This window comes from Monodon monoceros, unplaced genomic scaffold, assembly GCF_005190385.1.
Source record: "Monodon monoceros isolate NGI ecotype Baffin Bay Population unplaced genomic scaffold, NGI_Narwhal_1 Super_Scaffold_12, whole genome shotgun sequence".
Lineage (NCBI taxonomy): Eukaryota > Metazoa > Chordata > Mammalia > Artiodactyla > Monodontidae > Monodon > Monodon monoceros.
Genome location: NW_021703768.1, coordinates 89445550 through 89465771, shown reverse-complemented (window position 1 = coordinate 89465771; position 20222 = coordinate 89445550). Strand labels below are relative to the sequence as shown.

General features: G+C 37.9%; 1 protein-coding gene across 4 annotated transcripts in view; it reads right to left on the bottom strand.

The window, feature by feature from the left end:
• The window catches only part of FER (FER tyrosine kinase), a 466661-nt gene that overhangs the window by 12608 nt on the left and 433831 nt on the right, over nt 1-20222 (bottom strand). For all 4 annotated transcript variants that reach the window (XM_029216683.1, XM_029216684.1, XM_029216685.1 and 1 more), the window contains one exon: nt 14460-14614. In XM_029216683.1, coding sequence (XP_029072516.1) covers nt 14460-14614 — 155 coding nt within the window. The remainder of the gene's footprint in view (nt 1-14459; nt 14615-20222) is intronic.

The following is a 20222-nucleotide window of genomic DNA, read 5'->3' as shown; positions in this document are numbered from 1 at the left end:
ATCTATTTTTTTCTTTAAATTTATTTATTTTTTATTTACTTATTTTTGGCTGTGTTGGGTCTTTGCTGCTGTGTGAGGGCTTTCTCTAGTTGTGGTGAGTGGGGGCTACTCTTTGTTGCGCTGCACGGGCTTCTTTCTCATTGTGGTGGCTTCTCTTGTTGTGGAGCATGGGCTCTAGGCGTGCGGGCTTCAGTAGTTGTGGTGCATGGGCTCAGTAGTTGTGGCTCGCAGCATCTAGAGCACAGGCTCAGTAGTTGTGGCGCACGGGCTTAGCTGCTCTGCAGCATGTGGGATCTTCCCAGACGAGGGATCGAACCCATGTCCCCTGCATTGGCAGGTGGATTCCCAACCACTGTGTCACCAGGGAAGTCCTCCATTATATCTTCAAATAAGTTTTCTGCCCCTTTTTCTCTCTCTCTCCTCCATCTGGGACTCCTATAATGCAAATATTAGTCTGCTAGATGTTGTCTCATAAGTCCCTTAAACTCTCTTGGCTTTTTTCATTCTTTTTTCTTTTTATTGCTGTGATTGGATGAGTTCCATTGCCCTTTGAGCTCACTGATCCTTTATTCTGCTTCATGTAGTATGATGTTGAACCTCTCTAGCATATTTTTCAATTCAGTTATTGTATTCTTCAATTCTATGTCTTTTCTTTGGTACCTTCTTATATTTTCTGTCTTTGTTGAAATTCTCACTATGTTCATCCATTCTTTACCAACTTTAACGTTTTATCAGGTGGATAAACTATGTCCGTTTAGTGAAGGTTTTTTTCTGAGGTGTTATCTTGTTCTTTCATTTGGAACACATTCCTCATTTTGCTTGATTTCCTGTGTTCTTTCCATGCATTAGATGAAACAGCCACCTCTCCCAGTCCTGAAGGAGTGGCCTCCTGTAGGAGATAAAACTTACCATCCAGCTCTGATCTAACTCTCCATTGTCTCTCAAGCCTTTGTGATTGTCCAAGAAGCCTATTTTATTTTTTAATAGCTCCTAGTAGTTGAAGGTGTTCCAAGACCTGTCAGTGTCCCAAAGAGGAATATCTAGCACATAAATTCAGGCTGATTGGAAGCCAGACCCTCAGGTAGCAACTTTAAAGCATGCAAATATATACAGTCCTGTCAGACTGCAAGTGTAAGCCATGCTGGCCATCAGAGCCAGGTGATCTGGAATGGTCCCTGGATTACAGTCACAAAAATAGGGGCTCCAGACAAGTGTGTAAGTTCCTTTCTGGGAGATACTGACGAATTGTAGCGAGGCAGAGCAAGTCACAAAATCGTGTTCTCTGGCCTGCATTCCCTGAGAGCACCTTAATAGGCTTCTAGACATGTGACAAACCTGGAGCCTGCCCTCAGGCTGAAGCTCTAGCACAAGATTATAGGCCTTTCATGGAAAGACTGTGCTCCTGAGTCTGTTGCCTCTTGCTGTGCCCTGAGGGTGGTAGCTGTCTAAGAACGCTTTCTCAGTTCTGTGGGACCCAGGAGTGTCAGCTCTGCTGGTCACCAGAGCCAGGCAATGTAGAGGTGTCTCCTGGCAGCAGCTGAAAAAACTGAGGCACCGGACAAGTGTTTAAGCTCCTTTCTTGGAGATACCAGTGAGCTAGAGTGAGGCAGAGGGATAGCACAAAGACGGCATCCACCAGCCTCATTCCCTGAGAGCAATTCTATAGGCCCCTAGAAGTGTGCCAGACCAGAAGCCTGCCCCTCAGGCCAAAGCTTCTGGATAAGCAAATGGTCTTTATCAGAAAGACTGGGGGTGTGCTTCAGTCTGCTGCCAGTGCAGTGCCTTGGGAGGTGGCAGTCTGCCAAAAACTCACTCTCAGATTGTTGCAGTCCTGTGGGTTCCAGGAATACACGACCCCGGGTCTCCAGAGCCTGGTGATCAAAGGGTGTCCTCTGGGTGGCAGCTACAAAAACCAGGGCACCAGACATGTGTAAAAGCTCCCCTCTGGGAGATACTGGCACTCTAGATCATAGCAGTGGGAAAGCATGAAGATGGTGCCTGCCAGCCTCTGTCCCTAGAAATACCCTGTCAGGGCCCTAGATGCATTAAATTAGATGCCTGCCCCTCAGGCTAATGCATTAAGATTAGCAAGTGAAGCTCTTTTATGTAAAGTCTAGGAGTCTCTCCATTAGCTGATTCTGCGCTGGGCCCTGGGGTGGGTGAGCCCTTTAAGAAGCAGTTCTCAGCTTTCTAAAGCCTTGAGGGTCTTGTGGATGCAAGCCCAGATCATTTTCAAAGCCAGATGTTTTGGGGGCTCATCTCTCAGGTGCAGGTCTGAAAAGATAGGATGCCTGATCTTCCTTCGCTCCTCAGGGAGAAGCTATAGGTTTTGAGTTCCCTCCTGATTGTGGGTCACCGAACCAGGGGTGGGATTTAGGGCAACATTTTAAGTCAGCTGCTCCTACCTGCTTCCATGTGGCTTTTTTCCTCCTTTGCCCAATGTGTATGAGTTGCTCAGCTAGTTTTTAGGTTTTTTTCAGGGGCAAATGTTCCATATGTAGCTGTAGATTCAATGTGTCTGTGGGAGGAGGTGAGTTCAGGGTCTACCTATATCGTCATCTTGACCTGAAACCTTGCTGGATAATTGTAATGGGCTGAAAGTTACTTACGGCCATATAGCACATTGCTAGTTTTCCATGTCTAATTTGATGCTCACAGTACCCTTTGCAGGGAAAGACACTATCATTCTCATTTGCAAATTAGAAAACATAGGTGTAGAGAAATAGATCGCTTGCTAAGGTCATGCAACTAATGACATGACTGGTTGGGAAACCTGGTCCTGATGGCTGATCCAGGACTCTACATTATAAATCCTACCTCTCTTGCATTTCAGAGTACTTAGTTACTTCACAGTAATTAAATTCCTATGGGTTGTATCAGCCCCAAGTTCGCAGGTGACAAATGAAAAAATTTCTTTTAATGATTGTTACACAGATTGTTTTATTCCTTAGTTGGAAATCAGTATCTTATTTGCCCCTTACAATCACAGTACCTTTGGTAACAGGTGTACTGAAGAGGTGGTATATGCTGAGGAGGCTATGAAGTACGCTACCACTGTGTGCTTAAAAAGGGGGGGAGATATGTACAGTTAGATGGCTGAGAAATCTCTGAGAAGAATACAACAATATGATAAGAGTATTTGCCTTTAGGAAGGGGAATTATGTGGCTAGAGACAAGGGTGGGGAGAGGGGCTTACATTTCATTGTAGGCCCTTTACATACTGCTTGACTAAAACAAAACAAAACGAAAACAAGTTTATGCATCATCTTTTCAAAAATTAAATGACAACACTAATGACAAAATAATGGTGAAAATAACTTTAATTTTATGTCCCTAAGCTAAAATTTCAGAGAGGTTTCTTAGACTGAAGGGGTTTTCCATCTACCCTAACCCCACACTGCATGGAGACTTGGGCAGCATTTCATCTACTCTGAGGGCAAAAGTGAAAAAAAGAATCCGTGGGGAAAAAAAGACCCCTGGAAATGAGGCAAAATTTTACCACCAATCATAAATTGATATTTGCAAAAAACATGGAAGAAGTGGAACAAAAAAATAAGACTTTCATAAAATATTTATATTTTCTCTTGTTAAAAAAGTGCTAGGATTCAGAGCCAATCTTCAGCAATCTTAGTCTATGAGAACTGAATTTCTCAGGGTTGCCATGACACTTGTAGACACTCAGGAACTCCCTCATTGGATTGGGTAACAAATACTCCCCACTTCTTTCTCATCCTGTTAAAAATCTTTCCCTCATCTAAATTGTTCTGCATTTTATTTTTTATCAAATTTTTAAATTGAAGTATAGTTGACTACAAGGTTGTTTTAATTTCTGCTGTACAGCAAGGTGATTCAGTTATACATACACATACATTCTTTTTTTAAATATTATTTTCCATTATGGTTTATCATAGAATATTGAATATAGTTCTCTGTGCTTATCCATTGTCGTTTATCCATTCATAATGCTACATCTGCTAATCCCAACCTCCCATTCCATCCCTTCCCCAACCCCCCTCCCCCTTGGCAACCACCAGTCTGTTCTGTGTCCATGATTCTGTTTCATAGATAGGTTCATTTGTGTCATATTTTGGATTCCACATATAAGTGATATCATATGGTATTTCTCTTTCTGACTTCACTTAGTATGATAATCTCTAGTTGCATCCATGTTGCTGAACGTGGCATTATTTTGTTTTTTATTCCATTGTATATGTGTTCCACATCTTCTTTATCCATTCATCTGTTGATGGAAATTTAGGTTGTTTCCATGTCTTAGCTATTGTAGATGCTGCTGCTGTGAACATAGGGCTGCATATATCTTTTTGAATTACAGTTTTGTGTGGGTATACGCCTAGGAGTGAGATTGCTGGATCGTATCGTAATTCTATTTTTGGTTTTCTGAGGAACTGTTTTCCACAGTGGCTGCACCAACTTACATTCCTACCAACAGTGTAGGAGGGGTCCCTTTTCTCCACACCCTCTCTAGCATTTATTTTTTGTAGAATTTTTAATGATGGCCATTCCGACTAATGTGAGGTGGTACCTCATTGTAGTTTTGATTTGCATTTCTCTAATAATTAGCGATGTTGAGCATATTTTCATGTGCCTGTTGACCATCTGTATGTCTTCTTTTGAGAAATGTCTATTTAGGTCTTCTGCCCATTGTTTGATTGGGTTGTTTGTTTTTTTGTTATTGAGTTGTATGAACTATTTATATATTTTGGAAATTAAGCCCTTGTTAGTCACGTAACTTGCAAATATTTTCTCCCATTCTGTAAGTTGTCTTTTCATTTTGTTTATGGTTTCCTTTGCTGTGCAAAATCTTATAAGTTTGGTTAGGTCCCATGTGTTTACTTTTGTTTTTATTTCTATTGCCTTGGGAGACTGACCTAAGAAAACATTGGTATGATTTATGTAAGAGAATGTTTTGCCTATGATCTATTCTAGGAGTTTTATGGTGTCATGTATTATGTTAAAGTCTTTAAGCCACTTTGAGTTTATTTTTGTGTATGGTGAGAGGGTGTGTTGTTCTGCATTTTATAAAATTAACATTAAAGACTGCTAAAAAAGGTCCCTCACTGCCAATCAAAGATCTTCTTGCCTGTCTTTATTATATGACATACCAAATTTAGGTCTGGCTCTTAAAGATATTTGGAATTAGAATTTTGATTTGTAAATACTTTAGTCAGCTTGAAATTCAACTAAAATACACTGTGATTGAAAGGCAGGATTTTACTTGGCATAACTGCTTAGCAGTAAGAGGAGTTTTAAAGGCAGTGTAATATAGAGAATCTGGCAAACAGGGTTAAGAACACATTGTAGAAAGCTGGATTTTATTGATAAGGTTTTAGGGCTCCCAAGTCCAGCTCCTTTATAGGGATGCTGTAAGAATCAAGAAGAAGGTGCTTAACAATGTTTTGTCATCTAAAGAAAACCTCTGTGTAAATAAAAAGAATACAGTCCTTTCTTTTACCCTGTGATTGTTCTCCTTAGGAATATAGCTTTAGAGTAATAACCACCCCAGAGAAGAATCACTGTGGAAAATAGCAGGGCTGCCATTTTCTCTAGATTTTGAGGAATGGTGGAATTAGTTTGTGATCTGCAAAGCTTCCAAAAGCTTCTCTTGCCAGCACATGGCAAGACACACTAAGGGTGAGGATTAGTATCTGTGGAGTATTAAGTTAAAAAATTTCATTGTTGGGAACTAGAACAGCTTAGTCAATTTCTCACAATGACAACTACCTACACTTATCTATGCCATAGCATTGCTGAGATGCAAAATACAAAGCAGATTCTGGTGTCTCGATCCACCCTAATTCACTTCCAAAACAATAACATTCCAAAGCTTTATCTGGAAAACATTTGGTGGTTCCTCAAGAAGTGAAGCACAGAATTACCATATTACCTAGTGTGTACTCAGAATAATTGAAAATAGGTCCTCAAATAAATCCTGGCATACAGATGTTTATAGCAGAATTATTCACAACAGCCAAAAGGTAGACACTGCTCAAATATACATCAATGAATGAACAGATGAATAAATGGTGGCAAATATATACAGCAGAATGATTATTCAGCCATAAAAAGGAGTAAAATAATGACACATGCTACAACATGGATGAACCTTGAAAACATTATACTAAGTGAAAGAAGTCACATTCCAAAGGTCACATATTGTATGATTCCATTTATATGAAATATGCAGAATAGGTAAATACATAGCAACAAAAAGCAGATATGTGGTTGCCAGTGGCTGAGGGAAGGAAGGAATGAGGAGTAACTGCTTAATATGGGTATAAATTTTATTTTGGAGTGATGACAGTGTTTTGGAACTAGACAGAGGCAGTGGTTGCACACCACAGTGAATGTACTAAATGCCATTGAATTGTTTGCTTTAAAATGGTTAATTTTATGTTACATGAGTTTCACCTCCAAGCTCTTTCTAAGTTACCTGGTCTTTAATTAAGCCATTAAGACATTTGTAAATACCTTATTAATTTTTCATGGTGAAGTAATTTTTCACTTTAAATCAATGAAGAATCATTTTATGATATTTTCAGTTTAATTTTTATTTTATATTGGAGTATACTTGATTTACAATGTTCTGTTAGTTTCAAGTATACATCAAAGTGATTCAGTTATATATACATACATATATCCATTCCTTTTCAGATTTTTTTCCCATATAGGTCATTACAGAACATTGAGTAGAATTCCCTGAGCTATACATTAGGTCCTTGTTGATTATCTGTTTTATAGATAGTAGTGTGTATATGTTAATCCCAAACGCCTAATTTATCCCCCACCTCTGACCTTTCCCCTTTGGTAACCATAAGTTTGTTTACAAAGTCTGTGAGTCCGTTTCTGTTTTGTAAATAAGTTCATTTGTATAATTTTTTTTAGATTCCACATATAAGTAATATCATATGATATTCATCTTACTCTGTTGGACTTACTGCACTTAGTATGACGATCTCTAGGTCCAACCATATTGCTGCAAATGGCATTATTTCACTCTTTTTTATGGCTAATATTCCATTTATATATAATATTCCATTGTATATGCACCACGTCTTCTTTATCCATTCCTCTGTCAATGGACATTTAGGCTGCTTCCATGTCCTGGCTATTGTAAATAGTGCTGAAATGAACATTGGGGTGCATGTATCTTTTGGAATTATGGTTTTCTCCAGATATATGCCCAGGAGTGGGATTGCTGGAGCACATGGTAGTTGTTTTTAGCTTTTTAAGGAACCTACATATTGTTCTCCATAGTGGCTGTACCAATTTACATTCCCACCAACAGTGTAAGAAGGTTCCCTTTTCTCCACACCCTCTCCAGCATTTATTGTTTGTAGACTTTTTGATGACAGCCATTCTGACTCATGTTAGGTGATACCTCATTGCAGTTTTGATTTGCATTTCTCTAATAATTAGCCATGTCGAGCATCTTTTCATGTGCCTGTCGGTCATCTGTAAGTCTTCTTTGGAGAAATGTCTATTTAGCTCTTATGCCCAGTTTTTCATTGGGTTGTTTGTTTTTTTGATATTAAGCCGCATGAGCTGTTTGTGTATTTTGGAGATTAATTCCTTGTCAGTTGCTTCATTTACGAATATTTTCTCCCATTCTGTGGGTTGTCTTTTCATTTTGTTTATGTTTCCTTTGCTGTGCAAAAGCTTTTAAGTTTAATTAGGTCCAATTTGTTTATTTTTGTTTTTATTTTCATTACTCTAGGAAGTGGATCCAAAAAGACCTTTCTGCGATTTATGTCAAAGAGTGTTTGTTCTGCCTGTGTTTTCCTCTAAGAGTTTTATAGTATCCGGCCTTACATTTAGGTCTTTAATCCATTTTGAGTTTATTTTTGTGTATGGTGTTAAAGAATGTTCTAATGTCATTCTTCTAGATGTAGCTGTTCATTCTTTTAGATGTAGCTGCTAGTATTTGGTTGAGGATTTTTGTGTCTATGTTCATTAGTGATATTGGCCTGTACTTTTCTTTCTTTGTGATATTTTTGTCTGGTTTTGGTAACAGGGTGATGGTGGCCTCATAGAATGAGCTTGGGAGCGTTCATTCCTCTACAATTTTTTTGGAATAGTTTCAGAAGGATAGGTGTTAACTCTTCTCTAAATGTTTGATAGAATTCGCCTATGAAGCCATCTGGTCTTGGACTTTTGTTTGTAGGGAGTCTTTAAATCACAGTTTCAAGTTCAGTACTTGTGATTGGTCTGTTCATATTTTCTATTTATTCCTGGTTCAGTCTTGGAAGATTGTACCTTTCTAAGAATTTGTCGATTTCTTCTAGGTTGTCCATTTTATTGGTGTATAGTTGCTTGTAGTAGTCTCTTATGATCCTTTGTATTTCTTTGGTGTCTGTTGTAACTTCTCCTTTATCATTTCTAATTTTATTGATTTGAGCTCTCTCCCTTTTTTTCTTGATGAGTCTAGCTAAAGGCTTTATCAATTTTGTATATCATTTCAAAGAACCAGTTTTTAGTTTCATTGATCTTTGCTGTTGTTTTCTTTGTCTCTATTTTATGTATTTCTTTGCTGATTTTTATGATTTCTTTCCTTCTACTAACTTTGGGTTTCATTTGTTCTTTCTCTAGTTGCTTTAGGTGTAAGTTTAGGTTGTTTGAGATTTTTCTTGTTTCCTGTGTTAAGATTGTATTGCTATAAACTTCCCTCTTAGAACTGCTTTTGCTGTGTCCCAAAGGTTTTTGGATCATAGTGTTTTCATTGTCATTTGTCTCTAGGTATTTTTTGATTTCCTCTTTGATTTCTTCAGTGATCCACTGGTTATTTAGTAACATATTGTTTAGCCTCCACATGTTTGTGTTTTTTACAGCTTTTTTCTTGTAGTTGATTTTTAGTCTCACAGCATTGTATTTGGAAAAGATGCTTGATTTCAATTTTCTTAAATTTACCGAGGCTTGATTTGTGACCCAAGATGTGATCTGTTGTGGAGAATGTTCCAGAAAGTGTAATCTGCTGCTTTTGGATGGAATGCTCTATAAATATCAATTAAGCCCATCTGGTCTAATGTGTCATTTAAGGTCTGTGTTTCTTTACTGATTTTCTGTCTGGATGATTTGTCCATTGATGAAAGTGGGGTGTTAAAGTCCCCCATTATTACTGTGATACTGTTGACTCCTTTTATGACTGTTAGCATTTGCCTTATATATTGAGGTGCTCAATATATATATATTTACAATTGTAAATATATATATTTACAATTGTAAATATATATAATTTACAATTGTTATATCTTCTTCTTGGATTGATCCCTTGATCATTATGTAGTGTTCTTTTTTGTCTCTTGTAACAGTCTTTATTTTAAAGTCTATTTTGTCTGATATGTGTATTGCTATTCCAGCTTTCTTTTGATTTCCATATGCATGGAATACCATCTTCCATTCCCTCACTTTCAGTCTGTACATGTCCCTGGATCTGAAGTGGGTCTCTTGTAGACAGCATATAGATGGGTCTTGGTTTTGTATCCATTCAACCAGTCTGTGTCTTTTGGTTGGAGCATTTAATCCTTTACATTTAAGGTAATTATTGATATGTATGTTCTTATTGCCATGTTGTTAATTGTTTGGGATTTGTTTTTTTAGGTCTTTTTCTTCTTACCTTCCTCTTTTGTTCTGTTCTCTTGTGATTTGATGACTATCTTTAGTGTTGTGTTTAGATTGCTTTTCCTTTTCTCTGTGTGTATTGTAGACTTTTAGTTTGTGGTTCCCATGAGGTTTTGATATAGCAGTCTATATATGTTCAAGATTGTTTTAAGTTGCTGGTCTCTTATTTTCAAATGCATTTCCAATATCCTGAATTTGTACTCTCCTATTCTCATGACTGCTGGTTTTGATATCTTATTTGCATGTGGATGACTTTCTACCTTTACTGCATGTTTGCCTTTACTGGTCAGTTCTCCCATTTGTAATCTTCTTGTTTCTAGTTGTGGCCTTTTCTTTTCCACCTAGAGAAGTTCCTTTAACATTTGTTGTAAAGCTGGTTTGGTGCTGTTGAATTTTCTTAGCTTTTGCTTGTCTGTAATGCTTCGATTTCTCTGTCAAATCTGAATGAGAGGCTTGCTGGGTAGAATATTCTTGGTTGTAGGTTTTTCCCTTTCATCACTTTAAATATATCCTGCCACTCCCTCTGGCCTGCAGAGTTTCTGCTGAAAAACCAGCTGATAACCTTATGGGGATTTCCTTGTATGTTATTTGTTGCTTTTCTCTTATTGCTTTTAACACATTATTGACTAGGGGATTTTTGCAGAAAATAACGTCTATGGCCAGGTGATTTGTTATGTAAGTGAATGTTGAAACACCCGCGTTTGAGTAAATATCAACAACTTTTTTTGAACTTAATTTATTTGAAACTTTGTACATGTCTTACTAAAGTATTCTAATAGTTTGTTAGAGTGTGATAGGCAGTATAGCAGGTACCTCTGTGCAGGGGAACAGAACATCTATTACAAATATATTGTGTTTCACTGCACTTTCCCCTGTTAGAGCAGACTCTACACTTTCTGGTGGCATTTGTTCTTTTAGTCCTGTGGGTATTGTTTCCTCTAGAATATGTTCTTTTATTTTACCTGATAGTTGACAAGGTGGATCTTTGTTGGGGGCTCTTTTAGAAATGCCACAAGAAGGACCAGGTGCAGGACTACCACTGCATTCACCAGAATTGTCAGTTACCCATTCTCTAGCTACTGCTAATGAAAATTGCTTGTTAAGTCATTTAATTCTGTGCATTAAGGCTACAATAAATTTTAAACTCACTGAATAAACCACAACTACTCAAATAGAAACCCACTTTCTTATACCAGTTTTGAGTCTTCCAGAGGATATTGAAGTTTGCCAGATATTGATCAGATCGATCAACTCCTTTCATATATTTATTATACTCTAATATACAAGTGGGTTTAGTTATCTGATGACCAGTCCTCCTGTCTTCCTTTCCTGTAGATGCTATGGAGGTGTCATGAAGAGTTGTCACCATGCAGACTAGCCTCTTGTCTTTCCATATAAGAAGATCACTTCTCCCTTCCATAAGAATGTCATTTCTCCCCTCTGTAGATTTTTAGATTTCTTCTTTAATTGATTTGGTAGACCATGATTCTCTCTTATAGTCCCACAAACTCTGGTTTTATTTTTCAACAATATTTCAGATGTGGACACACTGTTGTAATAACTATCTTTGTAAATATGGTGCCATGAACCAAGGTAAGGTTGTAGGACCGATAATATTGTTTCTTGCAGTTTCTTTCCTTCACCCACGTAAATCTCAAGGTAGCATATATATCGTTTCATTTGTGGTAACCATCCTGACCAAAATTCCATATTTTGTAAGTTCTCTGGGAATACAGGTTTTGAATCTGAGTCGTCCTCTCCACTCTATCAATCATTGCCTCCTCAAGTGACAGCTCTTGTTTGGGTATATAGATCAATTGAAATTTTGGTAGAAAATAATACAAAAGAGGTTTAGCTTTTGAAGTTCTGTCTGCAGGAAGTACAGTTTCTGAGTTATGGTTCAAGTGAAGAAATATCATTATTTGTTTGAACCTTCTTCTTGTCATAATCTTTGGAAAGACAGGCGTTTCAAGTAAGGGATCAGTCGACCAATATTCTTTCCATTGTGAATTTCTTATTTGTCCCATCAAAATTATTAATCCAAGAAAACTTCTTCATGTCACTATTGGTTACATCAGTCCATTTTAAATCCTCATCATAGTTTTTATATGATTTTTCATTCTGCTGGTGATACAAGTTTGAGAAGTGACCAACTCGAAAAAGTCATTACCAAAAATTAATTGTTATTTCACTAACACTTTGTGGGTTATTACAGTCAGCAGTTACACCTGACACACCTGTAAAGTCTTTTAATTTTCATGAAATGTTGTCTTCAATCCACTCTTCTGTAGAAGCAAAGGAGCATTCTCCAGCACCGTGAGTTTCATTTTCACTTTCTGTATCAGAATCAATCACTAAGGTTTTTTTTTTTGTCTTTTTCTTGGTCTAATATTCACATTGTGTGAATCACAACTATATTCTGAAGAACTATCATCTTCTGAGACACTAGTATATATGTTGCTCAATCAGAGAAAGTATCTGCATAAAATTCACCGAAAAATTCTTCTTCACTCAAAATTTAGTGATGTGTCATTTTTGAAAATTTTATGGTAATAAACTTGAGTTTATAATACACACAAGGTTGGAACAAAAACCTAACAGGAAAATGTGAATGATAATGACATCATAAGTTGTCTAATGAACTGTTGATCAATTTAAGCTCTAACAGCTTTGCAAGTGGATATTAATTGTATCACTCTCTAAAAACGTATTGATACGTCTCTGGTCAATAATGTTCGGGTAACAAGAGACATAGTAATATGTCTCCTGCCAATAAATTGTTAACATTTTCTCTTTGTCTTTAATTTTTGTTAATTTGATTAATATGTGCCTTGGCATGGTCCTCCTCAGGTTTACCCTGTATGGGATTTTTTGTGCTTCCTGGACTTGAGTGATTGTTTCCTTTCCCACATTAGGGAAGTCTCTGGCTATTACCTCTTCAAATATTTTCTCAGGCCCTTCCTCTTTTCTCCTTCTGCAACCCCTATAATGTGAATGTTGGTGCATTTAATCTCGTCCTAGAGATCTCTTGGTTTGTCCTCATCTCTTTTCATTCTTTTTCCTTTATTCTGTTTTGTGGCAGTGATTTCCACCAATCTGTCTTCCAGCTGACTTATTCGTTCTTCTGCCTCATTTATTCTGCTACTGATTCCTTCTAGTATATAGTTCACTTCAGTTAGTTATTATATTGTTCATCTCTGTCTGTTCTTTAAATCTTCTAGCTCTTCATTAAACATTGTTTGTATCTGTATCTTCTTGGTCTGTGCCTCCAATTCTTTTTCTGAGATCTTGGATCATCTTTTTCAGGCAGATTGCCTATCTCCTCCTCACTTAGTTGTTCTTCTGGGGTTTTATCTTGTTCCTTCATCTGGAACATATTTCTCTCCTGTCTCATTTTTTCCAACTTTCTGTGTTTGTGGGCTCTGTTCTGCAGGCTGCAGGATTGTAGTTCTTCTTGCTTCTGATGTCTGACCCCCTGGTGGGTGAGATGGGTCCAAGGGCTTGTGCAGGCTTCCTGGTGCCTTCCCACTGGTGGGTGGAGCTGGATCTTGTTCCTCGTCTCATTGTGGCTTCTTCTTTGTCTTTGGATATAGAATATCTTTTTTGGTAGGTTCCAGTCTTTTTTTGCTGATGGTTGTTCAGCAGTTGTGATTTTGGTGTTTTCATAACAGGAGGTGAGCTCAAGTCCTATTCTACTCTGCCATCTTGTCTTCAATCTCTCTAATATGCTTTCATGTCACAAACCTCAGCTTCTTCCCTCCCACACCTGGTCTAGGTCCAGCCATAAGGAGGCAGAAGTAGGAGGCTGAGGCGAGGCTTGGTGCCCTGGCCACGTGGAGGTGGCACTTACTAAATATTTTCTGATGAATGCTTTGTTACGAGCTGCAGCAAGGCAGGGACTATGATGAGGGGCAGCGGCCACACACGCGTGGTGCCAGCTGGCACGGAGTCTCAGAAGCTGCGTGCCCTTGCCTGCCTCTTGTGCATCTCTACTTCTAGGAGCAGGACTGAGGACACAGGGACATTGCATGATGCTTCCCTCCACTTTATGATATTTTTATTCAAAACATACTATACCCATTCACCAACTCATGGCTCATATGCTGCTTCCCTTAATGAAAATGTAATTTTTAATTTCACTTAAAAGCACATTTAAAAAAAAAAATTCTTGAGCTCTTACCCATCTTGCTATGGCCCATTTCATCCCAACCACAGATAATACAAGCTGTATTTACTTCCAATCACAATGATACATAAAAATTCAAGTGAAAAAAATCCCTGCTGTTTTAAAATGTAACTCCCATCTCTCTCTTCCCACAAGATTTATACAAGTTTCAGAGAATGAGATGCTAAGAAACCATGTCAATTTTCAGAGTGAGAAACTACAGCATTGACTGACTTAATATTTAGGAACCTAACATTAGATGAGGTTATTGGACCAATTATAAGATATTCAAAAGAAATAGTCCAGAGCCACAGCAACATTTTTACTCTGGGTATAATTTGACTATTAAGATAGAAATAATCTTTTTTTGGATAACAATAAAAACTTTCAGAGGTACAGTCATACTTAACAATGCTTGTAAGTATTATCCATCTTTTAAATCTAGCAATCTTCCATACAAAAATCTGATTAATAAGATCAATGAATTAAGTTTGTGCTCACGTTCAAGTGCAAAGTCTGCACACTTACACATCCTTTTTTGTTGCTCCTCAGATGATTCTAACTGGAGCTCTGCTCTACCCCTGTAACTTTGCTTGTGAATGTTTTGTGCTAATGGAGTCCATTTTTACCACCAGAAAGAAAAGAAGTCTATTCTTACCATAATTAAGAGCCTCTGGTGCCGTCCATTTAATGGGAATCTGCTTTAAGCCAGAAGATGAATACACTCCACCATCCTCTTGACGAGACATTCCAAAGTCACTGATTTTCAGAACATTATTTTCACCTACCAGACAGTTTCTTGCAGCAAGATCCCTAGGTTACAATAAGACATAGAAAACACTTATTTAAACAAATTGAAAGCCGCTTTCACACTTATGACTGACTTCCATGCTTTGCAATTTTACATTTGCAATGTATTCATAATGAGGTTAAGAATGCTTGCAATTTACCAGTCTTTCTCATCTTTTCTGTCGTAGGTAAAAATCATCCACAAGAACATTTGCATATGGAAAAGGCCACAGGCTAATCTCTAGGCACCACATATATTATTTCTATTTAAATAGAAAAACACTGATTCTAGGGTTAAGAGAGAAAAATCACAGAGAAGAGACTAAGCAGACTTGGCATTATTTCTCCTTTGACTGGCTTTCCTAGAGCAGCACTAACAGAACTTTCTGTGGCAATGGCATATGCTGTCTGGCATGACCTGTGCTGCCCAGTAGGTAGCCATTGGCCACGTGTGACTATTGAACACGTGCAATGTGGCTGGTGTGATGGGAAACTGAAATTTTAAATTTTCTTTACTTTCAGTTAGTTAATTTAATTTAAATAGCTGCATGTGGCTTGTAGCTGCTAAGTAGCCTTTGGCAGTGTAGCCCTAGAATTTCCCAAAGGTTGGAGAATGGCTGAGGTGCCAGAGAGTCCGGCAACTCTTTTTTTTTTTTTTTTTTTGCATCTGGGATGTGCAAAACCCTACGTGATGATCTGCCCTGCCTCTCTCTCTCTCAACTAGTCTCGTTCCAGTCTCTCCATAATTTGCTATATTCCAGCCATATTCAGCTTCTTTTTGTACCCAAACATAGGACAAATCCCCTAAACATGGCAAGCTTATTTCTACTGTAGGGCTTTGCACTTAGCTATTCCCTTTGCCTGGAGTGCTCTCCTTCTAGGCTTTTGCATAGCTGGCTCCTCTTCATTCATTCTTAGCTCAAACTGCTATACTTCCGAACCTCCCCTGCAGCTAGCTGTGGCCATAATCTAAATACTGGCCAATGAGATATAAGCAGAAGAGTTGTCTAGAATTTTTAGGAAGTTTCTTTAAAAGAAAGGGGAAGTACCATTACATTTCTCCCCTCAGAGAACTCTATCTTGACCACCCTTAACTAATAGGAAAGACAGCAGTGAACAAAACAGACCAAGTACTCTCATTCTAGTAGGGAAGACATTCAATAATCAAATTCATATATGTACATATAAATGTTTATATATAGAAAATATAAAGTATATGAGCATGCACACACACACAAAGAATATCAGATAATAGGTCAAATGATGTTGAGTGTTAAGAAGAAAAAGAGTTATATAAAGGGAAAAAGATTTACAAGCGGGAATCCTATTTTAGACAGGTTGTTAGGAAAGGTCTCTTTGATAATGTGATAGTTGATCAAAGACCTGAAGGGAGTTAAGGAACAAGCCATGGGGATATCTAGGTGAAGAGCATTCAAGGTAGAAGGAATAGTAGATACAAAGGCCCTAAAATTGGTTCATGCTTGGTATATTCAAGGAACATCAAGGAAGCCAGCAGAGCTGGAGGGGAATGAGTGAGGGAGAGAATAGCAGATTTAATCAGAGTTAGCCAGGACCAAATAATATATGGCCTTTTAATAGTAGGCTCCTTGGCTTTTTATTCAGCTAGGAGGTAACCAGAGAGTTCTGCACACAGGAATGACATAATGTGACTTAGTTTTTGAAGGATTATATGTTACTATGTGGAGAATGGACTGGCAAGACCAGAGAGACCAGTAAGCAGACTATTTCAGAAGTCTAGGAGAGGTGATAGGAGAGGTGATGATAGCCTACACTAAGATGAAAGTGGTGGAGGTGATCAGAAGCTATCAGATTCAGAATATATTTTGAAAGTATCAATATAATCAGCAGGGTTTGCTGGTAGACTGGATGTGGAGTAGGAGAGAAAAAGAGTCATGGATGACCCAAGATATTTTGGCCTAAGCAACTGGAAGATTGGAGCTGACAGTGAAATGGGGAACTGGGGGAAGAACAAGATTCACAGAGTGTGGCAGAGACAGCCAGTTGCTCCCTAATGTGCATTTCCTCTTCTGTTTTAGTAAAAGTGCTCCATAATTTCGAGGATTGAAGAAAGAAGGCTGAGAAGGAGCAGCAAGTGAGGCAGGAGGGAAACCAACAGAGGGGCTGGTGTCCTGGAAGCCAAGTGAGGAAAGCTTTTCAAGCGGGAATAGAAGTTAACTGTCATCTACTACTGAGAAGAACTATGAACTGGCCATTAGATTTGCAAACATGGAATTTAATGAGACACTGACAAGAGCAATCTCAGAGGAGTGGTGGGTACAATAGCATGACTGGAGTGTGTCCAAAGAGAATGAGAAAACGAAGTGGAGCTAGTGAGTTTAGACACTCTTCTGAGTAAATTTTCTATAAAGGGGTACAGAGAAATGGGGAGGCAACTAGAGGGGGTTTCAGGTCAAAGGAGTTTTTCCCCTAACATGGGGGCTATTACATGAATTTACGCAGACAGGAATAATATACTGTATAGAGGGTAAAACTGATGCAGGAAGGGAAAGGGGACAATGGCAGGCGTGAAGCCCTTGAAAAGAGGTGATGGTATCCATCTGTGCTCTTTAGAGCTGTATCCCCAATGTCCAGAATAGTACTTGGCACATAGTAGGTGCTCAATAAATGTTTGTTGAATCAATATATATATATTGTCTTATCCTAGCAGTGATCCCTGCTAAAGGCAGGTCGTCTATTCTATGCTTTCTTTTGTAATTCTTTTCCCCTGAGGAAGAGTCAACAACTTGTTTCTCTTTCAGCTGAGATGGTTTTACATATTTACCTTTGAAATGCACCCCTATATGTCAAACATGACTCAAGGCTTCTAAAAAAATAAAGTCTAATTTATAGGATTGGTCTTGTAACATAGGAAGTACCTTGAGCAACTGACTTATATCAGTAGTTGACTGGTAATGATGATATTTCCTCAGGGAGTTAAATTAGCCTTTTATGTTTTAGTAGGAACCTTGGGTGATAGTACCTAAACACATTCAGAAAGGAATGTGACAATTTCTACCTTACTAATTTGCTAAGATTGGCTTTATTCATCAGATCCAAGTTTCACAATGGAGAACCTTAGAAGAAGCCCAAGGTTAAAATTAAATCTTTGACTTGCTTCCCAGCCACCCACTGGAAGAGTGAGGGACTCTGGTTTGTTGCTAGACAAAGTGAGTGATAGTGAAATGCTGGTCCGTCTTAATCTGTAGGAAGGAACTGTATTATATATGCTCAGGAACACCAAGTCCTACCTATGGCAGACATGGCCAGAATAAACAATAGCTTTGCCACTTACTTGAGTGGCCTTGGTTAATCTTCGTTTTAGGCATCTAAAAAACACAACCTAGCTGGGTTAAAGAGGCTAATGGTTGTAAAGTGCTAGTATGCAATATATGATTCAAAATAAGTCTTAAACAAGCTATTACTGCTGCTGCTGCTGCTGCTACTACTACTACTACAAGAGGACCTGGAACAGTGAGATACAGTTTGTGACCTGCAGTATTTGCAGATGATACGATTTTTGCTTTTACACAGAAAATCTCAAGGAATGCATGATAGCAGCAAACAATTGGAAAATAAAATAAATTCCATTTACAGTAATGCCAATAAAACAAGACAATCAAGTTTTTTACACTCACAACTATACAACTTGACTGAGAAAAAAATAATAAAAGGAAAGACAGTCCATGCTCATGAAGTGGAAGTCAGTACTGCTAAGATGGCCAAATTAATCTATAGATTTAATGCACTCTCAGTCATTCTAGCAGACATCTTTGTAAAATCAGACAAGCTAATTTTAAAGGCCATATATGACAAACCCAGAGCTAACATCATTCTCAATGGTGAAAAACTGAAAGCATTTCCTCTAAGATCAGCAACAAGACAAGGATGTCCACTCTTGACACCTTTATTCAACATAGTTTTGGAAGTTTTAGCCACAGCAATCAGAGAAGAGAAAGAAATAAAAGGAATCCAAATCAGAAAAGAAGAAGTAAAACTGTCACTATTGGCAGGTGACATGATACTATACATAGAAAATCCTAAAGACACTACCAGAAAACTACTAGAATTCTTCAATGAGTTTGATAAAGTTGCAGATACAAAATGAATACACAGAAATCTCTTGCATTCCTATACACTAACAAACAATGAGAGATCAGAGAGAGAAACTATGGAAACAATCCCATTTACTGTCGCATCAAAAAAGAATAAAATACCTGGCAATAAACATACCTAAGGAGGCAAAACACCTGTACTCAGACAACAATAAGATGCTGATGAAAGAAATCAAAGATGACACAAATAGATGGAGAGATATACCATGTTCTTGGATTGGAGGAATCAATATTGTTAAAATGAATATACCACCCAAGGTAATGTACAGATTCAATGCAATACCTATCAAATTACCAATGGCATTTTTCACAGAACTAGAACAAAAAAGTTTACAATTTTTATGGAAACACAAAAGACCCCGAATAGCCAAAGCAATCCTGAGAAAGAAAAACGGAGCTGAGGGAATCAGGCTCCCTGACTTCAGACTATACCACAAAGCTACAGTTTGGTACTGGCACAAAAACAGAAATACAGATCAATGGAACAGGACAGAAAGCCCAGAAATAAACTCATGCACCTATGGTCAACTAATCTATGACAAAGAAGGCAAGAATATACAATGGAGAAAAGACAGTCTCTTCAATAAGTGGTGCTGGGAAAACTGGACAGCTACATGTAAAAGAATGAAATTAGAACACTCTCTAACACCGTACACAAAAATAAACTCAAAATGGATTAAGGACCTAAATATAAGACCAGATACTATAAAACTCTTAGAGGAAAACATAGGCAGAGCATTCTCTGACATAAATCACAGCAATATCTTTTCTGATCCACCTCCTAAAGTAATGAAAATAAAAAGAAAAATAAACAAATGGGACCTAATGAAACTGAAAAGCTTTTGCACAGCAAAGGAAACAATAAAATGAAAAGACAACCCACAGAATGTGAGAAAATATTTGCAAACGAAGCAACAAGGGATTAATCTTCAAAATATACAAACAGCTCATGCACGTCGATCCCTAAAAAAACCAAACAACCCAGTCAAAAAATGGGCAGAAAGCTGGTTTGGGGGTGTTGAATTCCCTTAGCTTTTGCTTGTCTGTAAAGCTTTTGATTTCTCCATTGAATCTGAATGAGACCCTTGCTGGGGAGAGTATTCTTGGTTGTAGGTTTTTTCCCTTTTGTATACGTATAACTGATTCACTTTGCCATACAGCAGAAACTAAAACAACATTGTAAATCAACTATACTCCAAAAAAAAATTAATTAAAAAAAAGGGTGCAAGATCTAAATAGACATTTCTCCAAGGAAGACATAGAGATGGCCAGGATGCACACTGAAAGATGCTCAACATCACTAATCATTAGAGAAATGCAAATCAAAACTACAATGAGGTAGCACCTCACACCAGTCAGAATGGCCATCATCAAAGAGTCTACAAGCAATAAATGCTGGAGAGGGTGTGGAGAAAAGGGAACCCTCCTACACTGTAATGGGAATGTAAATTGGTATAGCCACTATGGAGAACAGTATGAAGGTTCCTCAGAAAACTAAA